The sequence below is a fragment of the Cryptomeria japonica genome, chromosome 4 (assembly GCF_030272615.1).
Source record: "Cryptomeria japonica chromosome 4, Sugi_1.0, whole genome shotgun sequence".
NCBI classification, from domain to species: domain Eukaryota; kingdom Viridiplantae; phylum Streptophyta; class Pinopsida; order Cupressales; family Cupressaceae; genus Cryptomeria; species Cryptomeria japonica.
This window is the reverse complement of record NC_081408.1, coordinates 229,512,195-229,535,342: the sequence shown is the minus strand read 5'-3', so window position 1 is coordinate 229,535,342 and position 23,148 is coordinate 229,512,195. Positions and strand designations below refer to the sequence as shown.

The 23,148-nt window shown below is 34.1% G+C and overlaps 1 protein-coding gene across 1 annotated transcript; it reads left to right on the top strand.

The window, feature by feature from the left end:
* The first annotated feature begins 5,393 nt into the window (after positions 1-5,393).
* Positions 5,394-7,088, top strand: LOC131875043 (GRAS family protein RAM1-like). Its single transcript, XM_059219045.1, has one exon. The coding sequence runs from the start codon at positions 5,394-5,396 to the stop codon at positions 7,086-7,088; it is 1,695 nt and encodes a 564-aa protein (XP_059075028.1).
* The last annotated feature ends 16,060 nt before the right edge of the window (positions 7,089-23,148 follow it).

Here is a 23,148-nt window from a genome sequence, read left to right as displayed (position 1 = left end):
AAATGATAGTGGAAGAGTTCCATAATATTTAAAAGGGAACAATCAATAAAATCAAGTAGCGTTGAGAGGTTAATGGAGGAGTGGGCTTGACATTGTGAGTATCTGATGATTCTAAATTCTAGGTTCATGTTATCATCTTAGATAATGCTAGTACATACTTAAGCAACTCTATTATAAAACATCTCTTGGCATAATTTACCTATATTTTTAAAACATAGATATACTAGTAATAGCTTACTCAATGTATTATTTTGTAATCTCATAATCTTGAACAATCAGAATGTCAATAATAATTTACACTTCTATAAGTTTGTAGAGAGTCGATTTACAATAGAATCAATATTGTCCATAAATAAAAAACCATTTTAGGATAAAATTGACATTTGCATGCATATGCAAAGAAAAAACCAATAAAAAATTCACCACTTGTCCCTATTATTCGTTGGTCTCTACAGAGCCCTTGCGTTTGGTGCATGGATGATTCACTTCTGATGAACCTCTTTTGGGATCGATATAGGCCTTAAAATGTTGCTTGAACAAAATAAGAAGCACCATATTTCTCTCAAGGCCTTCAATTGTTTCCCAGCTCACGAATTTAACATAGTTTTTTTTTGCAGGCCATAAACATGTTGCATTTGCATGTTTGAAGCGACATTTTTTTGTTTATGCGATTCCATGATTGAATTAAAAAATAGTTTATTATGTCGTTATGTTGAGAGGCGTCTACAATGACATCAAAATGTCCGTAAATAAAAAATCATTTTTGAAATAATTTGACATGCAAATGACGGGTAAATGCATGAAATATGACATGTTTCAGATTTTGTGGAGGTGTTATTTTATTACTCCAAATAAAATAGAACCCTCGCCACTTGTCTGCAGCTAATACACAACTTTTTGCATGCAGGACTTTAATGGATTTGTATTCTTGGTGTTTAGCATTTTAGAAAAATATTTATTGTAGAGATGATTCTCTTCTATTATAAGATATCTCTCGACATTTTTTACATATATTTTTAAAATATAAGTATACTAATTAATATATCTAAATAAAGCTAAGAAGAATGTGGGCTAGAAGGTGTGCTTCAATCGGAGTTTTCAAATAGTTTCTCTAACATGCAAGAGAGACAATTTCATGGATATGATTTCTTTTGTACTCCACAAGATATGTCATATTCGGTATTACTGATGATGGATTAAAGCAATTTTGGTCTACACCATAAATAAAGTCAATACCTTTAATACAACATATAAACGCACTTGCAGAACCATTAATATCGACTAAAAATGGCATGAAGTCATGAAAAAAGAGGCAGGGCGAGAAAGGGGATTTACAGTTCGAAATGAAGGAGAAACATGCCTTTCAAATTTGATTCCGGGCTGGAGATTTTGGTCTGGGTGAAGCTTGGAAGGCTATCTGGGAAAGGTTTACTTGATTAAGAGATACAAGCAAGCACAATAAAATTTCAAAACACACTTTCAGTCTCCTTTTCCTGTTTTATGATGTTCTTTTTTTTTGTTTTATTCAAGATCTTTTAGTTCATTCTGTATAGGATTAAATTTTTCGCTTTCGTGTTCAGATTATAATATGTAAAATTGTTGGATTTAATGACATACAAAGTAATATGCAGCTGTATTAAAAGATGCTAGATTGATTACAGTAATTGTTGTCATTGATTGTAATAGATGTTCATGCTTGGTCCATGCTTTCCTTTCTGTGCATGCTTTCCCTTTCTGTGCACAAGTTCGTTCTTTAACTCAGAAATAATTGACTCCTCACTTTCCTCTCCATATACGCCCATATATGTCAATGAAAGAGGGAAAAAAGTCTACTAGAAAGCCCACGGCGCTACACAGCAGCAAAAGCTATGACCTTAAGCCCCCAAGACTCATGTATTTTCTTATTACTGTAAAAATCTTCTCCACAACAGCTACTACGTGTTAAATGCTTTATATAAAATGCAATGAAATTCTATGAATTTTTTCCTACATATTTAGATCAAACAATTCTTTAATATATTTTTGTAAAATAAATAAAATATATTGATAAATAGATATTTGTATATATTTTGTAGAAAAAATAAAATCTCAGAAATTATAGGCCATTATAGGCGCTATTTCAATACAGCCCAAAGAATAGCCTCTTGAATAAATCTATCTACTCGATCTATCCTATCCAGCCAAACTTACAACCGGCTAGAATGAAACTGCCTCGTTGGGCTCTTCCTATTGGCCCGGATAACGATAGTTGAAGCTTGTCCTCCCATGCGGGGTGGGTGGGAGGATGAAAGTTGGGGTGGGTGGGAGGAGGAGAACGGGGCACTCTGTTCCTCTCCCTCCCTATAAGACGGGGAGGGGAGACGGGTCAATGGTCGAGTGCAGCTATAGGTGCTATCCCCCTTGACCTATTGATAGGTCGAGCGCATACATAAACGACCTGCCGGGTCGATCACCATATAGAGATAGGGCGGACCCCGCCACTATAAAGGCAGGGCGAATGTCGGTCTTGAAGCCCCCATTCTCCCCCGTTTCCTTCCATTATTGGCTGACATCGAAGCAAGGTTGTGAGGTCTGCCCTCTATTATATACGTGATAGAACCAGATACGTGGTAGTCATCAGTCGTATCACGTATATAATAGATGGCGCATTCGTTCTTCTCGCAAAACTACCTATAATTAATTTAGATAAATTCAGTGTAAAAGAGCTTTTATTCTTCAAGCTCTATCTAAATGGAGGAGAATGTTTGTAAAGATTTTTTTAGCATAAATGAAAATAAACTCAATTGTAAACTATGTGAAAGCAGAAAGAAGTTATTTTTGAGTGATATATATTGCTGTTCAACTTTATCACTAGAATAAAATTTAAAAATTAATATTTTCTTTGAAATTATTTTTTAGTTCAAATGTTGAAGCTATAATTCGACATATAACAAAGTCTTAATGTATTTAAATTACAACTAAATGGAAAATAAGAAATGGAGAACTATTATAATTGTGTTTTGCAGATGACATCTTTCATATTATTACATTCATTACATTCATTAAATTGTTCTTTGTTTACTAGGAAAAAAGCATTTTAAAAACTAGATTTTGTTTAGCTGTTTTCATATAGGTAGAATATGGATATTCTAAAACATTTAGAAATCAATTTGGAACAATGATTAAATTATTTTTGGAGAACATTTAATCTAATTATCTCTATTTTTTATAAACAACCCTCTTTTTTGTATTGAGATTGATTATTATATTTTCAAAAGTTTATATTTGTTACATTTGTTTGATGGAGATTAAAATTGAATTTTATTTTATTTTTAGATGCACTTATTGTTCTGACATTAGGAAACAATATAATATTTTTAGATCATCATTGCTAATTAAATTGAAAGATGTTTTATCTTTTTCAATGTCTTTGTGGAAGATTTTTCTTCTACAATTCTCTATGATTAGAGGATTTTTTTCTTTCATTTACATTGATTTTTTCTTTTTAGTTGAGTGCAAAGTGATTTCAACACTTGTAAGTAGGCATATCAATATTTGTGAAGAATCAAAATATGTAAATCTAGAGGAGCTTTCATTGACTTGGATGAATGGATTACCTCCTAACATAGAAAACACATCTCATTTTTTCTACCAGAATGATATCTCTCCACATATTTTACATATATTTTTAAAAATATAAATATATTACTATTACTTTATATAATCAAAATTTATTTTTCTTTTAAGAAAAATTTGATGTGCATTCCCAATCAAAATCTAAATTTAAAAAAAATAGAAATTTGTTGTTGACTCACCTATTGGAGAATCTCCAACTGCCTAAAAAATTAAAATGTAGAAAATTAAAAAGGACTATCCAGCAATAAATATGGTGCCACCAAGTCAGAGCTACTATTTTATGTATTGGCAATAAATTGAGAAATGGATATGGTAAATTAGTGGAGTGGTTTTGCATGGAGTGGTTTTGCATGGAGTGGTTTGGGCCATTTTTTTAATTATTCATGCTTTGGGCTTTAATGACATGTAGCAGGCCTAGATTGTGACTATTTTAGTTCACTTATGCTCTCAGCCTACTTCAGCCTGAGTATGCCTTGTACTATTAAGGTCTTCACCAGGCCTTAACCAAATTTAGATTATTTATGTGCATGACTAATAGGTGGGTTGTATTCTAGTCTTTGGACGATATGTGCTCTTAAAGTCTCATCCAAGAATTGAATCTGGGCATATCTTGCAATCATGGCACTCCATGAGACTACATCTCTTTGACGCATTATGTCAAATAGTTCACAGGCTTTCTTAGTTTGCTTACATGTCTATGAAGGAAGTTGCAATTTTAATCTAAATGCTTTCATGTTTGTATATACCCTATTTCAAAGCCTAATTTGGCACAGGTAGAGGGGATGATGCCAAAGGTTGTGGAATTCGGCTTTACACTTAGCAATTGCATTTGCTTGAAATTTTTTAAAGCCTTTTCAACAAATCCATTTTGTGCGTATCCTACAAACAACATAGTCCATTATAATGCATCTATTTGAGGCATTTTGTCAAATGGGTCGCTTGCCTTCTCTATACTCCCACATTCTTCCCTTGTGAAAAGAAGTAACCAAGAATTTAAATCTGCATGAATTTTCTACATTAATCTTTTTAGAGTAACACTTTAATTTGTTTATTGGTAAGTAATAGTTTTTTAGAAGTACTTACATATTTAGAACCTTATTAATTTGAACTCAATGTTAAAATATATCTTATGACCTAGTTTTCTATCCTTTACCAATGTTGTTACATGGCAATCACATTCGTATTCATAATTTGCATAAATCTTTTGACAATGGTGTTTGTGTAAAAGGTTTTTGTGTAGTCTTCACGATGCTTGATTCCAATTTCCCATGTAGTGATTATAGGTTTCACAATGTTAATACATTTTATTTATTTTTATTTTTTTTGGAATTGAACAAATCTTGTAGTGATTTTTTGTACTTGTTAATTGTATCATTCAATGAGGTCAAAATGGATGTCAATGTTTAGACAACATTATAATGGTTCTTGAATGCTCTTCAAATTTAATAATTATTATTAAAATGATATCTCTCAATATATTTTACATAAATTTTTTTAAATATAAATATACTGATAATTTAGAACTTAAAATTATTTCTGCCCACTAACAATTAATTTATGCCGAATTTGTATTTATCTCCTTGTATTTGGTGTGATGACAACATCAACCATATGCCGAATTTGTATGTATCTCATTGTATTTGGTGTGATGACGACATAAACATTGTGGTCTGCGACGAGTAGGCTATATATGAAATCTAACCTTTTTCTGCACTTTCTAAATTACTCTTCCAATTCCTGGAGCGAATATTGAAAGCCATTTTCCAGCAAATAAAGAGATGACTGTTGACAATGGAATTCCTCTTTGCATATTGGATTACTCATTCAGTGAGACAGACGGTAGTGAGCTTATTCAAGATCTACCCATAGCCATGGAGGACACCTTTGGTCTGTCAGACCATCACAAGTTTCCTTCCGGGAAAGAGATGATTACTGAGAGCCAATTCGCAGCAAATATAGAAAAGATAAGTTTAACCAACAATGGAACCGCTCCTCTTTCATTGTCAGGTTATTCGTTCATGTCATTGCCCTGCGAGTCAGATGGTACTGAGCTTGCCCAATATCTGACCATGGACAACACCTTTGAGCTCCGGAAACATGAAATGTTTCATTTTGCGGAGGAACTCAAGAGCCATAATTTATTTGATATCTTTCCTTTTGATGAGGAACTGATAAACAATTATAAAATGCCTGGACAGTTGAACGGAAATTCTCACTCAGGGAATTCCCAGACAGTAAATTATATTTCGGTGCTAGGAGAACAATATCGTGATGAGATGCTACCAAATAAGGATATCCTGTCGTCAGAGCAAATCTTGAATTGGGAAGGATCTGAGCGCTTAAGTATATGCGCTAAGGATACCTCCGATCACGAGGCCATGAATGGAGAGGAAAAGAAGGGGCTGGAATTGGTTCAACTTCTTCTAGAGTCTGCACGAATGATAGGCGAGGGGAAATATGATCACGGTGCTGGACTGGTGAGCAAATGCCAAAATTTGTCTTGTCAGCTGGGGAATCCCACACAGAGGCTTGGCCATTATATGTGCAGTGCATTACAAGATAGAATCAAACGTCAGACTCTCGGCATGTTAAAGAACGCTGCTAAAACTGTCCCTGATTTTGCCTTCAATATTGAGGGCGAATTTGACAAAAATGAGTTTTGTAGTCTCCTTGCTCACTCTAATAGAGTTCTGCCCTATATCAAAGTTATGCAGTTCACGTCTGTACAGGCAATCATAGACGTTGTGGGCAATGCCAGGAGAATTCATGTAATTGATCTAGGAATGCGAATTGGTTCGCACTGGACAGTATTGATGGAGTATCTTGCACACAGATCAGTTTCCTCTTCTTTTCATACGCTACAGCTTCTCAAGATTACAGCAGTTGGGATGAATGGCGAAGAGCTTAGGAAAAGCGGAAAAAGACTTCATGAGCTGGCTAAATCTTTGGTGATTCCGTTTTCGTACAGTATTATCGAGATCACTAACATCGAGGAGATTAAGGAAGGTTTATTCAGCGTTAAATCTGGTGAGGCGTTGGCAGTTTATGCTCCAATTGTTCTGAGAAGTTTGTTATACGACCCCGTCCTTCTAGACAATCTCTTAATTGTTATCAAGAAACTGAGGCCAATGATAATGGTGAATGTTGAAATAGATGCCAAGCATAATTCTCCATATTTTGTCAATAGATTCAGAGAGGTGCTTTTCAGTTACATGGCGTATTTTGATCTGTTGGATGTTACCATAAAAGATAGAAATGATATGAATAGGGTGAAGCATGAAGAATTAATTACTGGAAGTCAGATAAGGAATATGATAGTCTATGGGGGGAAGGAGAGGACTGTTAGGCATGTTAGAAATGATGTGTGGAGGTGTTTCTTCAAACAAGCAGGGTTCAAGGAAAAGAGCTTCAGTTTTCAAGCTATGTATCAGGCTAGATTGTTACTAGAAGAACATGCTTCCGGAGAATATTAGACTCTGGAAGCCCATGGAATGCCATAATTGTAAAGTGGAAAGGATCACCATTAATCGCACTCTCCGCGTGGGGTGGTATCAACTGAATGTTCATGCTGATTTGTGAAACAAATGTCTGTATATCGTAAATATGATATATAAACTAGAAAGTGTTTGTCTCCCCATTTGCATGAATAAGAGTTACATTGACCAGCATTTTGGGTTTTCTTTTAGTCATTTTAATTCTAAGCCGGACCAAGCAGAACTGCGAAAATGTATTACTACAATGGCCTCTTCCTTCATTTTTCAGTTTGCCATTTATTTTTATCATTTTGTAATGGAATATACAATTCTTCTTACTAATTGTGTTCAAATAGTTAATTTACTATTCTTTCATACACTAACTGCATAATTTTGAAATTAATTCTGTAAACGTGCGTAGACGAAGCAAGGACTGATGCAAACTTCTATGATAGCGATAATAACTCATTAATACACAAAATGCAACGTATGACAAATATATCACTCTCGCCACGATTGTGTTTGCAAATTCATATCCATAGCCACCAAAACTATGCAGATATTTAATTAGTCGGCAGATTCTGCTTACAAGTAATATGTCGGTACATCCGTGAAAACAAAATTAAATGAGTTTGCGCGATTTGATATGTCGCAGCATCAGAACATAGTCATTCGGCAACGTATATGCCTGGCATTTTATGCGAGTGGAGCCACTTTTCACGTGCCCGGAATCAATTTCGGACGTCCGCAAAGATTGTGTGAAACGTCTACATCATTTCTCAAACTTCTCTTCGTAAATAAAGTAGAAGGTAGATATTATATATATTTCAAAATAGTATTTAGCTTTCTTATTGTTTTCGTTGGTCATGACTTGACTACGGTTGGAGTAACTCATATCTGATGGAGTAAGATATGACGTAACTAATCTTTGAACACGAGTATTTAATAATAGCACAAATATGCAAATCTTTTATAGATGTGTATGTCATATTGCATAAATTTTTATAGAGGTGTATGTCATATTGCATAAATTTTTAGAGGTGTATGTCATATTTCATAAATTTTTTATATATTTTTTATATATGTATTTGAAATAACTTTTATTTGTTATTGAAATGATGACATCAATATCTAGGAAAAAAATATTGTTGAGAATATTTTTTCTATATTTTCTTGTTTTTCTAAATATATGAAATAAAGACCTTAATGTTACATGAAAATTTTGTATTCACAAGAATATAAAAAAAAATTAAGCAATTTAAATATATTAATTTTTTTGGAAAGCTTATAAGAAAAGATACTTATAAGACATAACTTATAAATGAGTTCATTTAAGCCCAGAAAGCATAAAATAAAAGTGGTATTTTGTCATTGTTTTGATAGTTTTAGAAGAGACTCCATTGTAGGTATGTTTCAAGAGTAGAGGGGTTCTATTTAAGGAGTTGTTATCTAAGGAGGAGCATCTCGTGGTGTAAGGGAAATCTTGCTTTACCCCCCAAAAAATTATTTTTTAATAGTTTTCATTTAATGTTTTTCTATTTCTAGATACCCATTTGGGCGAATAAGAATTTCCAACTGTTAGAATTGTCTAGCTATTTTTTCTAACCGACCTACTATTTTTAGAAAGTTTTAATTTGAAGGCGGATAGAGACTAAAATTTGTGGGAAGCTTTAGAATGGAAAAATAAGTACTTTGACGAAAGAATCGGGTCAAGATCATTTACAGTTTGAAAGTTATTCAAGTTTCTATTTCCTGGAAAACTGACAAAAATTCTTTTGAGTCAGATTTGAGACACTAAACAGCCCTAAACGGTCCTGAAATTGGTGGGAATCAATAGAGAAATTTCTTGGCATATTCTTCACTTAGAGAGCTTTATGAAGCTTCAAATGGTGCATCAATCCGATCACCGAATAAAAAGTTATGGTTGTCAGAAGTTGGAACATTTTTAGAAAGGTTTCTAGTTTTTGAATTTGGCTCAATTTTCTAATTTCCGATTTCATGTTTTGGCGCTTGTCTGCCAAATTTCAAAATTCAAGTTGTAATTTTGGCTCCAAACTGTAGGAAGGCTATTTTATGACCCATTTGGGAAAACTTGGAAGTTAGTTTTGGAGCTGGAAAAATTCCATTGTAAGAGTAAGGTTTTTTTTAGAACATTCTATAAGTTGTAATGTGTTGCAGCGTGCAAGGATTTATTCATCTTGATTGTAGTTGCATGTATGGAAGATAGTTTTTAGATAATAGTAATATAATCATTTTGTTGCAAATTGTTATATTTTTCTATGTCTCAGGTTCTGTCCTAATCAGTGTCACACTGTTGTAATGTTTTTTATTGAAATAAGTGAGGAAATCCAACCCTTATATATCTAGCATGAACTAACCAAAACTAGAACTAGAACAACCCAATTATAGAGACAATGAAACATGGCTTTTGGAAAAACAATAGAGCTAGAGCCTAAACATGTTAAAACCTATTCTGAAATAAAGCCATGAGACTACCTAATTAACATCCTACCATTGGAATTATTTTTCTTACTCTAAACAAGTGTCAAAGCAAATCCATCATTACAATCATAATAGCTCTAAGTCAAAGGAAAAGGTGGGTTAGGAGCAATATAGACAATTATATTGCCAGTAGAAAGGACTATATTAGACATAAAAAATACAAGTAGAAGTAGTAGAATTATTAACAATATCAACTAGAAAATAGCATTACCCAACACCATTCATTTTATCGTTAGAAGAAGGACAGGGCTAACAAACAACACATTTAGGATTAGTAGAACGTTGACTAGAAGAGTGCCCTAGATCTATATACAACTCAATAGAACTAGGAGGAGAAGATATAGGAGTGGGTGGTTCTAAATCCTCATAAGTAAAATTGTCTTTAGAAGTAGAATGATCATAAAAAATAGTAATATGGTCACAAATAGAATTCTTCCAGCAAGTTGAGAAAAACTTCCTCCGATTCCTATGAGAGAACTCAAAATCCAAATGCCCCATATCAAACCAATGCCTACAACATAAGAAGATCCCTTCATAGTACACCAATTAGCTCCAAGAACTATCATTAACATGTAGGATGACTTCTCTAGGAAGAGTTTTTTGAATATCAACTTCAACAAGATTATGAGGAAACAAAGTGTGACAAAAGGCTTTGGCCATAGGGTCCACATTTAATAATCTACCTAAAGTATTACTAATAGCCTAATAGGCTTCATCACACCAAAAATGAAGGGGAAGGTAACCTTACCCACACTAAAAGAATATTACTTGAATCTTTTAAACGGTTGAAAGAAGAAATCTAAGGACACGCAAAAAGGGAGTGATATTTCCATCACCAAGGCCTCCCATCAAGCACAACCTATCAATTATCTTTAGAATAAAAGCATACAAAAAATTAATCTATTGTAAAAGGGTAAATATATAGTTTATCCTCAACTAGAGGAGACCAAACCAATTGAACCTTGGAATGCAAATGAGGAAGAGAAGGCCAAAAATGAAAAAACTTATAAATCAATCCATGCTTGGAAAAATAGTCCTCACAATCCAGCACTACTTTCATAAGAGGAATCAATAGAGTAGCAATAGTAGCACAAAGAACTACAAATTTAATAGATTTTTGAAAAGCAACAACCCTATCACTAGAAGCAATAGCCAAGATTTTCCTAATAAGGTCTACATAAGCATGTTGACTAGGGAAAAAGGACCTAGGAGGAGCAACATCACCCAACTTCACATGAGAGGCATAGGGATTTGAAGTTAGAGAAACTAGCGAAGAAAACCCACAAAAGAAGCCCCACCTATAACCACCAAATGGGCCACATTAGGCTAAGAAAAAACCACAATGAGATGAAACATTGACCATCAAATGAATCTTAGAGAAATATGTAATAGAGGACAACATCCCAAGAAAGAGTGGGAAAGAAATAATTGAAATATGCAATAAGCAAGAGTGAGAAGAAGACATATCCAAAGTGCTATGTTGGTGTAATGCTAGCCAATGTCAGTTATTACATTGTTTAGTTAGGTAGATATGTTGTTATTAGTTTCAAAATGGATCACAATCATATAAGTGCATGTGACACATTTTTAATTTATGACATAATATCATTATTTTCACTATATTTATGATATAACATCATTATTTTTACTATCATTCGCTATCAAATTGGATGAAAATATTTGAGCATTTTGAATAGAAGTTTGTTAACAAAGAAAATAAGGAATATTTATGGCCACCATGGAAATAATGTCAAGGGAGATGATTATGTAGGGGTCTTTTCTTTTGTGAGCACTACTAGTATTTGAAAATTATTGTAGTTTTGTTAAGCATGTGCTAAATAGTGTCATACTTACAAATAGGTGCATCATCAGAACTATAATTTTGGTTTCTTCTACTTGGGTCACATTACACTATAAAAAATGAGATATTTTCCATTAGCTAATGTTAGTGTTTATAGCTATCTTGTTGAGTAATATATTTTCTTCAGACAAACAACAAGCTCTCCTAGTAAGATGACTCGGTAAAATATTTGAAGTTGTAATATTTAAGGCAAGGGAGAGGGTAAATGTTTCCTAGATGACTCGATAAAATACTTGAAGCTACAATGGTCAAGGATACCCTTTCTATAACTATTTCATGGGTACCAAGAAATTTCAAATTTAAATTACCCACCCAATAACCTACAATTTGATAAGTAGGATGTTGATTGTCTCATTGATTAGGATGATGTGTAAGCTACCAGGTTGGCATGTAGAAGATGAGGGTGTCATAAATTTGAAAGATCTAGTTGCTTGTACAATGTTTTTTCTCTCATGCCATGAGATGTTTTTCAAGGATGGTGATATCATTTGTGGGAAAGGTGGTGGTCCTATTTTTTGAGGAGCCTTAATTTTCCATAATTTGAAAATAAGGCCCACATGTGAGGAAATCGTGACTTATCAAGACAAAAATAACCTTTCCAATGAGCATCTTTTAAACATTAAAGAAACTTATAAAATTCTTAACTAGTTTGGAATTCACTTTCTAATCTACTATTTCTACTCTAAGAAGAATCAAGCCTATATGGGGGGCCCTCTAAAAAGAATAGAGCCAAAAAATTATGACGAGCTCCAAAAAAATGAGGAGTTCTAGGAGCTCTTCCATAATGCTGGGATGACCCCTTTTTTCCTTTCCATGAAGGGGTATAATTAGGCATTATCTATCAGGTTCTATAATTCCTAGAAAAATGGAGAAGTTGATGTGGGCATATATCATTTGTTGTGTCACCCGAGTTAATTGCAGAAGTTACAAGGCTGAAGAATGAAGGGTAGAAAGTGGAAAGTTTGAGCAACAGTGATTATAAATCCTACTTGAAGAAGTTCTTTGAGAAAGGTGAACAACTGATGTTGGTTCAAAACGGGTATGAATGCTCTGTTCTCTCAATGACCTACCCCATATTTAGTTATATTGTGATGAAATAGTTTACATTAGAGGACCGTTACACTTCAGTTCATGGCTATCATTTCTCTATCCTAAATCACATTAGGCATGAGGAAAGGATTACTATACCTTATTTCTTGTTTACCTCCTTGGAGTTGTGTATTGAAAATGGAACAAATCCACCACTGCACCAAGGTTTAATTTATCTAATGTATAAGTATTCTTTTGACCACTCCTCAAACTAAAGTTGTTTTCTCTCTTTGCCTAGAAATGCTGAGCCAAAAAAGGATGACTAGGGGCCCTCTGTGAAAATTGAACTAGTTGAAACTAAACCCTTATGCTCTCTCGATTCCAACCTCCCCCCAAGCTAAGAATAAGGGTAATAAAATTCTAGTGTTGCAAGAAATTGAGCCCCTTTAGGTAGCCCTACTCAAAATTAACTAAAACAAAAAGAAACTAGATACTCCCAAAATCAGCCATGCTAAAGATAAAAAGACTAAGAAGGACTCTACAAAGAAAAGTATTACAATTGATCTTGACTTCCATGACTCAGAAAATGAGGAGGAAAATATATCGAACAGGGAGAAGAAGGACAGTAGTTCAAGGGAAAGAAGGTCTACCAGGCTACTAGGTAAGAGAGTTTTTTTGACCTGAGATGAAGGAGACAACCATAAATATTGTGGAGGCCTTGTATTTTGAGGAAGAAGATGATGCATGCTCTAATGAGCAGTTAGAGGATGAGGAGTTCCAATCTAAAGATGAGGACCAAGAAGAACAATATAAGGAGGAGATGGAAGAAGAGAGAAAGTCCTCTGAGGACTCAGAGGATTCTAACCTCAATGCACAACCTTTCAATTCTTAAGAGGATGTTGATATGGTCCCTTGCTAATTGGATTTTTCATCTAATAAAGAAAATAGCAAAAACCTGAAGGGTCATATTATGAAGCTTAAAGAGAGAGTCCTGAACCTGGAAGAGAAAACCAAAGACTACATGCAACATTTTAATAATATGTGTGAGGCATTTGGGACACTCCGCATGATCATGGATGGTATCATGAGAAAAGCTATCATGGGGGTTGTGTCTAGACAAAATAAAATAAAAAAGAGGGTGAAAAAGTTAGAAAAAGAATGGAAGATGGATAAGGACAATGAAGACAGGAAGGACAATCATGAGGATACCTGGGCTAGCTAGGCTTACAAGCTTCAGTGAATCTAGAAATTGATTAACAATAATTAAGTTGTTATGGTTAGTTTTGGTTTTTCTTAATTCTTGGTTTATGATAGTAGTTGATGCAATTATTTTCTTAGATAGTGTGAGACTTGTGTACAATATAAATCAAACTTTTATAATGACTATTTCCATAATTAAATTACTTAGCTTTGCTAATACTCAAAGTATGTATATTATGTTTGGGAGGTGGTGGCTACTTAGTAGTAGTATGTTTAGTTATAGAGACCCGCTATTTTTTTTATTACTTCTAAGGAATAACTGATTGGGCATTCTTTATTGGCTGCTTGATGGAATTTCTTATGAAGTTGTACTTTATTTTTGTTGTTTTCTAGGTTCAAGGCCTTGTCCTCGCTAAAATGATAAAAAAAAAATTCTCTTAGTATACATATACACTTCCTTGAGATGATCACAATATAGATAAGGTATCTAATAGATTTTCTCTAAGCATGTTGAAGAGAAGAACAAATCACAATATTCATCTGAGGTCAATTTCATTCTATCTCTTAGTGTCATTATTTAGTATGGTCTCTATCAACTTCACCTATCTATAAGACCTTTATGAATTTCCCATGTCAATAATTTGATTTTCATCTCTTAATATGAGCTCTTTATTACTTTTTTCTTCAAATTTTTAATTTTTAGAGTGAATATTTTATATTAGTGAGAAAAATATGTGCTAGTTATGAAGACAAGTGATCTCAAGTAGAAGCAATTCAATTGTGATGTGAAAAACATCTTGGAATAAATTTTTGCAATGTGTAGAAATTGCAGCAATAGAAGAATGTAATATAATAGATTTTTTTCTCTTTAATTGTTAATCTTCAAAGATATCTAGGTCATTAATATAAAATTTGAGGATTATATTGCAATGTTGTGAGGTAAATAGGCTATATTTAGTGAGGTGGTTTTGTGTGAAAGACTTCCACAAGGAAAAATATTCTATATTTGAATGGTTAACAAATTATATAACAATGCATAGGTGCATAAACATTGTAAAGATTTATGATACCGGTATTGGGTCCTCCATTATCAAGATAAATATTGATCATATGTCCTCAAACATTTGGAACAAAGGCCGACAACTTGACCCCAAGTTATTTCACTAATACCATCCCTGTGCCTAATCCATTGGGGGTTGGATCTATACTGGGAAGTGGATCTTACATTATAATAAAATTCATTCAGTTTGGATGCTACATAGTTAGGAAGGAATATTACTAAGATGCATAAATATAACAATACAATTGGAAATATTGTCTAAGTAAACTATTGTACATCACATTAGGTTAAATTTTATGGTGACCATCAGTTAGGATATCATATTTAATTGGGTTAGAAACAAGATTAATTTTATTAAACAATTCATTGTATGGAATTTTTAATGGTGTCAAGTAAACAATCAACAAAAAAAGATAGAGATTTCAGATTTAGTTTCTTGTACTTTTGAAACCATCTATATATTTATTTAGCAAGTACTAGAAAGAATTATCTAAGACATAAAATGGATAGTGTATAATACTATCAACAACGAAGGTTGGCAACATTGGAGGATGGAGGAATTTTCATCATCTAAAGTTAGATTCTTACTTTCAGATGGTGTCTTTTTTGAGAATATTTTTTTATGTTTTCATCTTGTTTTCCAATTGTAGTTTTCTTTTTTCGTGTTAGTGGATTTGAAGAATGCATGTATTGTGAAGATTTATTTTGGAGAGATGTTTAGGATTTGGTGTTGAGCTCAATATGGATTATTGTCCAACAAGCTTATAATATTATGATTAGGGATTCTACCATTTCACTATCATTAGACAATGATTGATCTGGTCATAGCTCAATAATGATTATTATCAAATCTTTCAAGACTCTATGATTCAAGATTTTATCACTAAGAATTGAAGATTTTTGTTTGAAGCTACACCCTTTTAAGGGTCACGAGGTAAATTGATGGAATAACACTTGGTTCAAGGTTTATTTCTTTATGAAAAGATCTTCTATAAAAAGTGTATTCATATTATATAGGCAACAAGTTTTTTGATGTAAACCTTAAGGGGGAGTTACCTCCTAGCTTTGTATGAACAATGTTATTAAGGAGCAAATGTTGGCATAAATATAGAAATTTTTTATTATAATATTTACTTATGAAGTTACATTTTTTATTAGGATAAAATAAGTTTTGAAGGGGCTCCAAAGCCCTTACAATCAGAGAGTTACCATCATGAAATAGACTAGGTTACTTGGCAGTAAACCATAGGTTTTAGAAGGGACCTGAAATCATCTAGAGTTATGGGCATCCAGATCATAAAACTTAAAGGCTTAAAAATACATAAATAGAAAAACAAAGAAACAACAACCAACCAAACAACAAATGTAAAACATTGTAACAAACCTAGTTGGCCAAAATAGTAGGTCTAAATCAGCAAACAATTGACACAATAAATAAAGAAGAGGGCTTGAAAAGGCACCCTCAACAAATAAGAATGGTTTTACCAAGCTCCCATAACCTATAATAGAATCTCCATACCACAAACAAAGCCTGAACCTAAATAAAAAAAATCACTAGCGTAACTGAGACCTTGAAAATTTATAGCATCTAACCTGTCCCTAAGAGGAACAAAAAATACATGGTTTTTCTTGGCTCCCTCAACCTTGAGCATGGCTTTTACAAGGCTCCTAGGACCTAAGAGAGTGGGTTTGATAAGGCTCCCACAACCATTCACGGTCCAAACAAAAACAACCTGTCCTGAAGGCAAATTTTGGGACATAGGGTTTTGACAGGGCACCCAAAACCTTCTGCATAGAAATACATGAGGGTGTTGATAGGCTCCTTCGACCACCATAAGGATTTTCTAGGCTCCTTCAAACATGAAGGTGGATTTTACAAGGCTCCCACAACCAGAAAAAATGGATTTTTTATAGGCTCCCAAAACCTTGAACAAGAGAAAGAATCGAGAAGAGCACAAAGAACCCTCCAAAATCTCCACCTTGATAAGAGACAAAAGAGAAAAATAAAGTAAAAGAATAATTTTTATTCTCGTATAGCCAATAAATAGGCTACCATCAGCCATCCTGAGAAGAAATGAGAAAAAAATGCTATCCTCTCTCTCCAATGCAATAGAAGTAAAAGAAGGTAAATCCATTGAGAGGCCCATCTTAGTAACTGGACAACTAAGAGACATCACACCAACCACTCCCCAATAGAATTTCCCAGTATCAACCACAACAAACATCTTCACCTCAATAGAAGATAGGTTATCTCCACCACCATCCATCTTCATCTCTAAAGAAGATAGACCCACCTCTATAGGAAAAACAAGAAAAAACCAAAGATGTTGAGGAAAAAGCTAAAAAATAAGTGGGAAGCCAACCAAAGGGCCATAAAATATAGGAACATTTAAAACAATCCATAGAGAAAGAACATCAAACAACAATAGCTGGCCTAAACCACTCAACTATCTCCTTAAAGAGAACCATCTACAAGATAGAGTTAAAAAGAGCAAGAAGAAAGAACAAAATGCATCCTCCTTGAACAGATCAAAAGCTATGGAGAGAAGACTAAGATTTCCAATCTCCCCAAAAAAATCCTCTACAAAGGTGTCCAAAGAAAAATTCCCATAGAAAAAGAGACCAATAGTAGGGCCAACACTACAAAACACAACATCTCCAACCAGCCCTATCACCACCTCAAAATTAAATAGGACCACCACCAAACGAAAGGTAGAAGACCAAGATAAATATGCCATCTTGATACAGTCAGCAATAAGGAGGTACCTAAAAGAGAGCGATTCAGACCGGTCAACAAGAGTAAACACTCTAAGATTTTGCCAAGATCAAGAGCTCAATGAAAAGCACAAAATAGAGAGATAAAATAGATGATAGGAATAGACTGTATTCTATCAAGATGAAAATACTTATCAACTGGATCATCAAAAAATATTACATAAAATGAATATGAGACTGCTTATTATATAGGCAAGGCTATATGGATATGTGAGCACACAAACATGATATGTGGCTCAATGAGAAACAAGGGTAGGTAGGAAATAGGTGTGGTAGGTAGGAGAAACAATAAAATATTCCACATGAGGGGGATCACCGACCAAAGGTGGAATTATCATCCCACAATAAGTGGATATGATAAAGTAACTACAAGATCACACCATAAAAAGGTGGAAATCTCCTACAACACACTATCCCAATGTGGCACAAAAACCCAAGTGTCTCATATGCAAACTACTATGATATGCATGTACCTAAGTAAACTTAAGTAAGATGTAATAATATCCTATATGAATAATTAATTGCACCAACAAACACAATGGAAACACACAGATATGATGGAGGAAATGTAGAACAAATAGTTTTATTGCATGAAAATCGATTACATTCAACCGACAACAATTGTGTTACAACATATCGACACACAGGTCTGGTAGAATAGGTCTCACTGGGACCTTGAAACAAAATGTCTATCTTACATGTACAGTCTATCTATTTGATTCTTGGATTGATTCTCCTGCCCCTATTCTAAAGCATGATTACAAATATATTTTTTGATCCAAAGGATCCAGTCAGCCCAAAAGGGATCAAAACCCAAAGAATAAGACCTAACATGAAAATAATCAAGGTCGGCCTCCGCCAACAGATTCTTCCAAAAAATCCAAAGGATGAAATGTAGAAGGTCGGCCATATGTCAAGGAACATTAAAATCAACATCCAAGACTCTCCAAGCTACATAATGGGTTTCGGTAGATTACCAAAATATATCTCAAACAACTAGTAACAAAGGAACAACAGGTAAAAAGAACATGTCATGGAAACCGTTAGCGATATCTTGCCCAAAATTTATTCAAATGCAATGTGGTCTGAAAGCAAGAAAGATGATCAAGTGTTCCTATTGCACAAGATCTGGTGAGAAGAAATCAGGACACACAAAAAGGAAAACTGAAAACTGCAAACAGAAAAACAAAACAGAGGTTATTGTAAAAAGGAGCCTCTCACTTTGTTGGGGTCAAAGGAAAACTAAGGCAGACTATCTCTTCCTAAGAATTCCAAGATAAATCTTCAACTGGTCTGTCCTTCCACTTCACAAGATATTCCTTATACTCACTGCTCTGGGTACTATGCCCAATTCAATTGTACAAAATATCTTCAATCTGATCTGGTTCCTTTTGGGGTAACTGTTTCTCCAAGATTGCAATACTATCCTTATTGAATTTTGGTTCATGGTACTTATAGAGATCTACAATGTTGAATATAGGAAAAATAATTAGACTATATGGTAGCTCCAGTTCATATGCATTTCCAGAACTGAACTTCCTCAAAATCTTATAGGGTCCAAACTTCTTCATCTACAACTTATTATAAGTTCCAACCGAGAATCTCTCTTTTCTCAAATATACCATTACTTCATCACCAACTTCAAATTCCTTATATCTCATCTTCTCATTTGCCTTCTCCTTATATTTTCTTCTCATTTCTTCCAAATGCTATTTAACCTAGATATGCAAGGTTGCCATGTGATCTGCAAAATATTCTGCTTTTGAACTCTTCTAGTCTTCACTGCTAATGTCTCTCAATTTTGCTATACCTCTAGGGTGCACTCTAGTAACAATCTCAAAAGGTTTTTTTCTGATACTTCTATTCATTGAAATGTTGTAGGCAAATTGTTCTTGTGCAATTATTAAATCCCAACTTCCATTTTTATCTCCGATTAAAAATCTCAAAAAATTTCCAATACTCTGGTTAACAACTTTTGTTTGTCCATCAGTTTGTGGATGAAAAGTAGAACTGAACTTCAAATTTGTCTTCATCTTCTTCCAAAGTGTTCTCCAAAAATAGCCAACAAACTTAGTGTCTCTGTCTGAAACTATGCTATTAGGTAATCCATGCAATCTCACCACTTCCTTGAAAAATAGGTCAGCTACATGCAACACATCTGATGTCCTCTTACAAGGTATGAAATGAGCCATCTTTGAGAATCTATCCACTACCACAAATATAGGATCATTCCTTCTCCGTGTCTTAGGGAATCCAAGTACAAAATCCATGCTTATATCCTCCGTCTTACCGGTACTGTCAAAGATTTATACAATCCCACATTCTAACTACTACCTTTTGCAACTTGACAAACTCTACAACTCTGCACATATCTTTTAACATCCTTATGAATTTGGGGCCAAAAATACTTCTCACTTACCAATGCAATTGTTTTGTCAATGCCAAAATGTCTAGCTAAACCTCCACTATGCTTTTCCTTTATCAGGTTCTCTCTCATAGAAATCTTAGGTATGAACAAATGAACTCGCCTGAATAACATCCCATCCCGAATGAAGTAATCCAATAATCTACTTCTATCTACCACAATCGATTCTCTACATGCTTTCCAAGGTTTTGCAAAATCTGGGTCTCCATCATACAAGGTCTTCAAATATTCAAAGCCTAATATTGTCACTCTCATCTCTGTTAGAAAATTCCTTCTCCTACTCAATGTATTAACAACTTTGTTAAATTTTTCACTTTTATGTTTCAACACAAAGGTGTAACTCTGGAAGAATTCTACCCATCTCATATGTCTTTGATTCAACTTACTTTGACTATTCAAATACTGCAAACCTTGATGATATGTATACAACACAAACTCCTTAGGCAACAAGTAATGTCTCCATTTCTTCAAGGATTGAACTATGGCATAAAATTCCTGATCATACACTAACTATCTCCTCCGCGCATAATTAAATTTTTCACTGAAATAGGCAATTGCTTTCCCTTTTTGAATCAAGACTGCTCCTATTGTTATTCCACTTACATCACAATCCACTTGAAATACTTTATTGAAATCCGGTAAGGCCAACACATGTTGCTCAATCACTTTCTGCTTCAATAGTTCAAAACTTTTGTTTTCTCTGGTGGTCCACTTGAATTCCCCTTGATCTCCTCTCATGGTCTTAGTCATAGGGCTAAAAACTGAATTGAAATTCCTAATAAACTTTTGATAAAAAATAGCCAATCCATGAAATGATCTTACCTCTCTAATGCTTTCTTGTGTAGGCCACTCAATAATGACTTCCACTTTCTCAAGGTCCATCTTCAAACCATCCTCAAATATCACAAAGCCCAAATAGACTAACTCATCCCTCATGAAAGTACACTTCTTGATATTGATTAGAATCTTTTCTTCTCTCAACCTCTATAAAAGTTGTCTTAATTGCAACAAATGCTCCTCTTTTGTCTTACTAAAAATTAGAATGTCATTCAAATACACAATAACAAAATTACCCAATAATTTCTTTAATACCTCATTCATCAGCCTCATGAAAGTACTCGGTGCATTAGTCAATCCAAAAGGCATCACCAACCATTCATATAGTCCTTCATTGTCTTAAATGTTATCTTCCACTCATCACCTTCTCTAATCCTAATATGATGGTATCCATTTTTCAAATCTATCTTCGTAAAGTATTTTGCTCCACTGAAACAGTCCATTATGTCATCCATCCTAGTCAAAGAAAATTGGTATTTTACTATGATCTTGTTTATTTCTCTTGAATCGGTACACATCCTCCATTCTCCTTTATTTTTAGCTTCTAATATCGATGGTATTGCACAAGGTCTTAGACTCTCCCTGATCAAACCTTTCTTCAACAACTCTTGCATTTGTTTATTCAGTTTTTCATTCTCTACCGGTGTCAATTGGTGTGCAACTTTGTTAGGAAAACTAGCTCTAGGAACTAAGTCCATGCAATGACTAGAATACTTCTAACAGGTGGCAATCCATCAGGTACATTATCTAATATGATATCCTCATATTCTATCAGCAAATCTCTTATTTGTTCTGAGTATTATCCTTCGAGTTTCGGTCTTTTAGTCTTCTTAGGAATTAAGGCAAAACACACATTCTCATGTCTCAGTCCATCCATGAATTTCCTTTCATCTGCTAATCAGATTCTGGTATTTGTATAGACTTCATTCTTCAAAGGTTCCTCCAAAATTAACAATGTTTGCTTCATCCCATTGGCCACAATAGTGTATGTATTCTTCCTTCCATCATGTATTACATGTTTATCAAACTACCAAGGTTTACCCAATAGAAGATGACACATATCCATACGTATAATATCATGTAAAACTTCATCATGATAATTCCCAATTTTTAATTTCACCAAACATTGTTCACTTACTAGAAACTTATGTTCATCCTAAATCCATGCTATCTGGTAAGGCTTAGGGTGTTCCAATATCTCCAATTTCAACTTATTCACCATCTCTTCTGAAAACAGTTATCTGAACTACCACTATTAATAAAAACTTTACAACACTTACCAAATACCTTACATCTGGTCTTGAAAACATTCTTCCTCTGCAAGGTCTCTTCATCTCCTCTGGTATGACACAAATCTCTCCTCATCATCTATAGTTCTCCATCTTCTGGTGTATTGTCTGATACAATGGGTTTTTATTCCACCATTGTTTCTGTTCCGATAGCCTTTGTCTTCTTACATTCAAATGCATGGTGTCCTTCTCCCACACACTTAAAGCAAGTTCCTCTAAATATCCTCTAGTCTTATCTTCCAAAGTTCTCATTCCAGTAACCATCTGGTTCTCTCCTCTAGTAGAAATTTCTATCATCCTTTCGATATGAATTATCTTCTTTTATCACTTCCTTGTCCTTCTTTTGATCTGTACTAGTTCCTCTTCCTCCTTGAGATCTTCCTCTAGTAAACCTTCCACCTCTACCTCTCTGTCTTTGCTCATGTCTTTTGTTCAATTTCTCTTTAGCCTTTAGGGTATACTGGTAAGCCTCTTCAACACTCTCCAATTTGATCATACTGAGTTCATCTTGTATAGACATCCGCAATTCATTCAAATATCTTCCAGTTTGTTCAAATTCATCATCAACATGTCCGGATCTGATGTTCAACTTGTAGAATTCTTCGGTGTAATCCTTCACACTAAATTCCTTCTGTCTCAGATTCTGCAACTTCCATAATAAATCCACTATATAATTTGCTGACACAAACTTTTATTTCAACTTAGCAATTACTCGATCCCATGTCTTAATCTTTTCTTTACCTCTTCTTTTTCTATCAACTTGCAAATGTTCCCACCAAAAAGATGCATGACATTTCAACTAGGTACATTCGTATTTCACCTTCCTCTCTTTCCATCATATTTCAGTGGGGTAAAATGAGGTTTTGTGTTCGTCCAACTCAAAACCCTTAAAAACCTTTCTTCATCTTGATCAACCACCGATAGGTTTACTTGTTTTTTCGGGGCTTCTCCTTCATCTTCACTTACATATTCAATATGTCGGCCTCTTCTCTGAGCTATCTCCACGGCTTCTAATTGGGCTTCTATTCCTTGCAATGTCTCCATCACAGCATGGTCTACATTTCCATGCACTCCACAATTCC

Coding starts and splice junctions, on each gene's coding strand:
- LOC131875043 (XM_059219045.1), top strand. CDS start 5,394: ATGACTGTTGACAATGGAATTCCTCTTTGCATATTGGATTACTCATTC.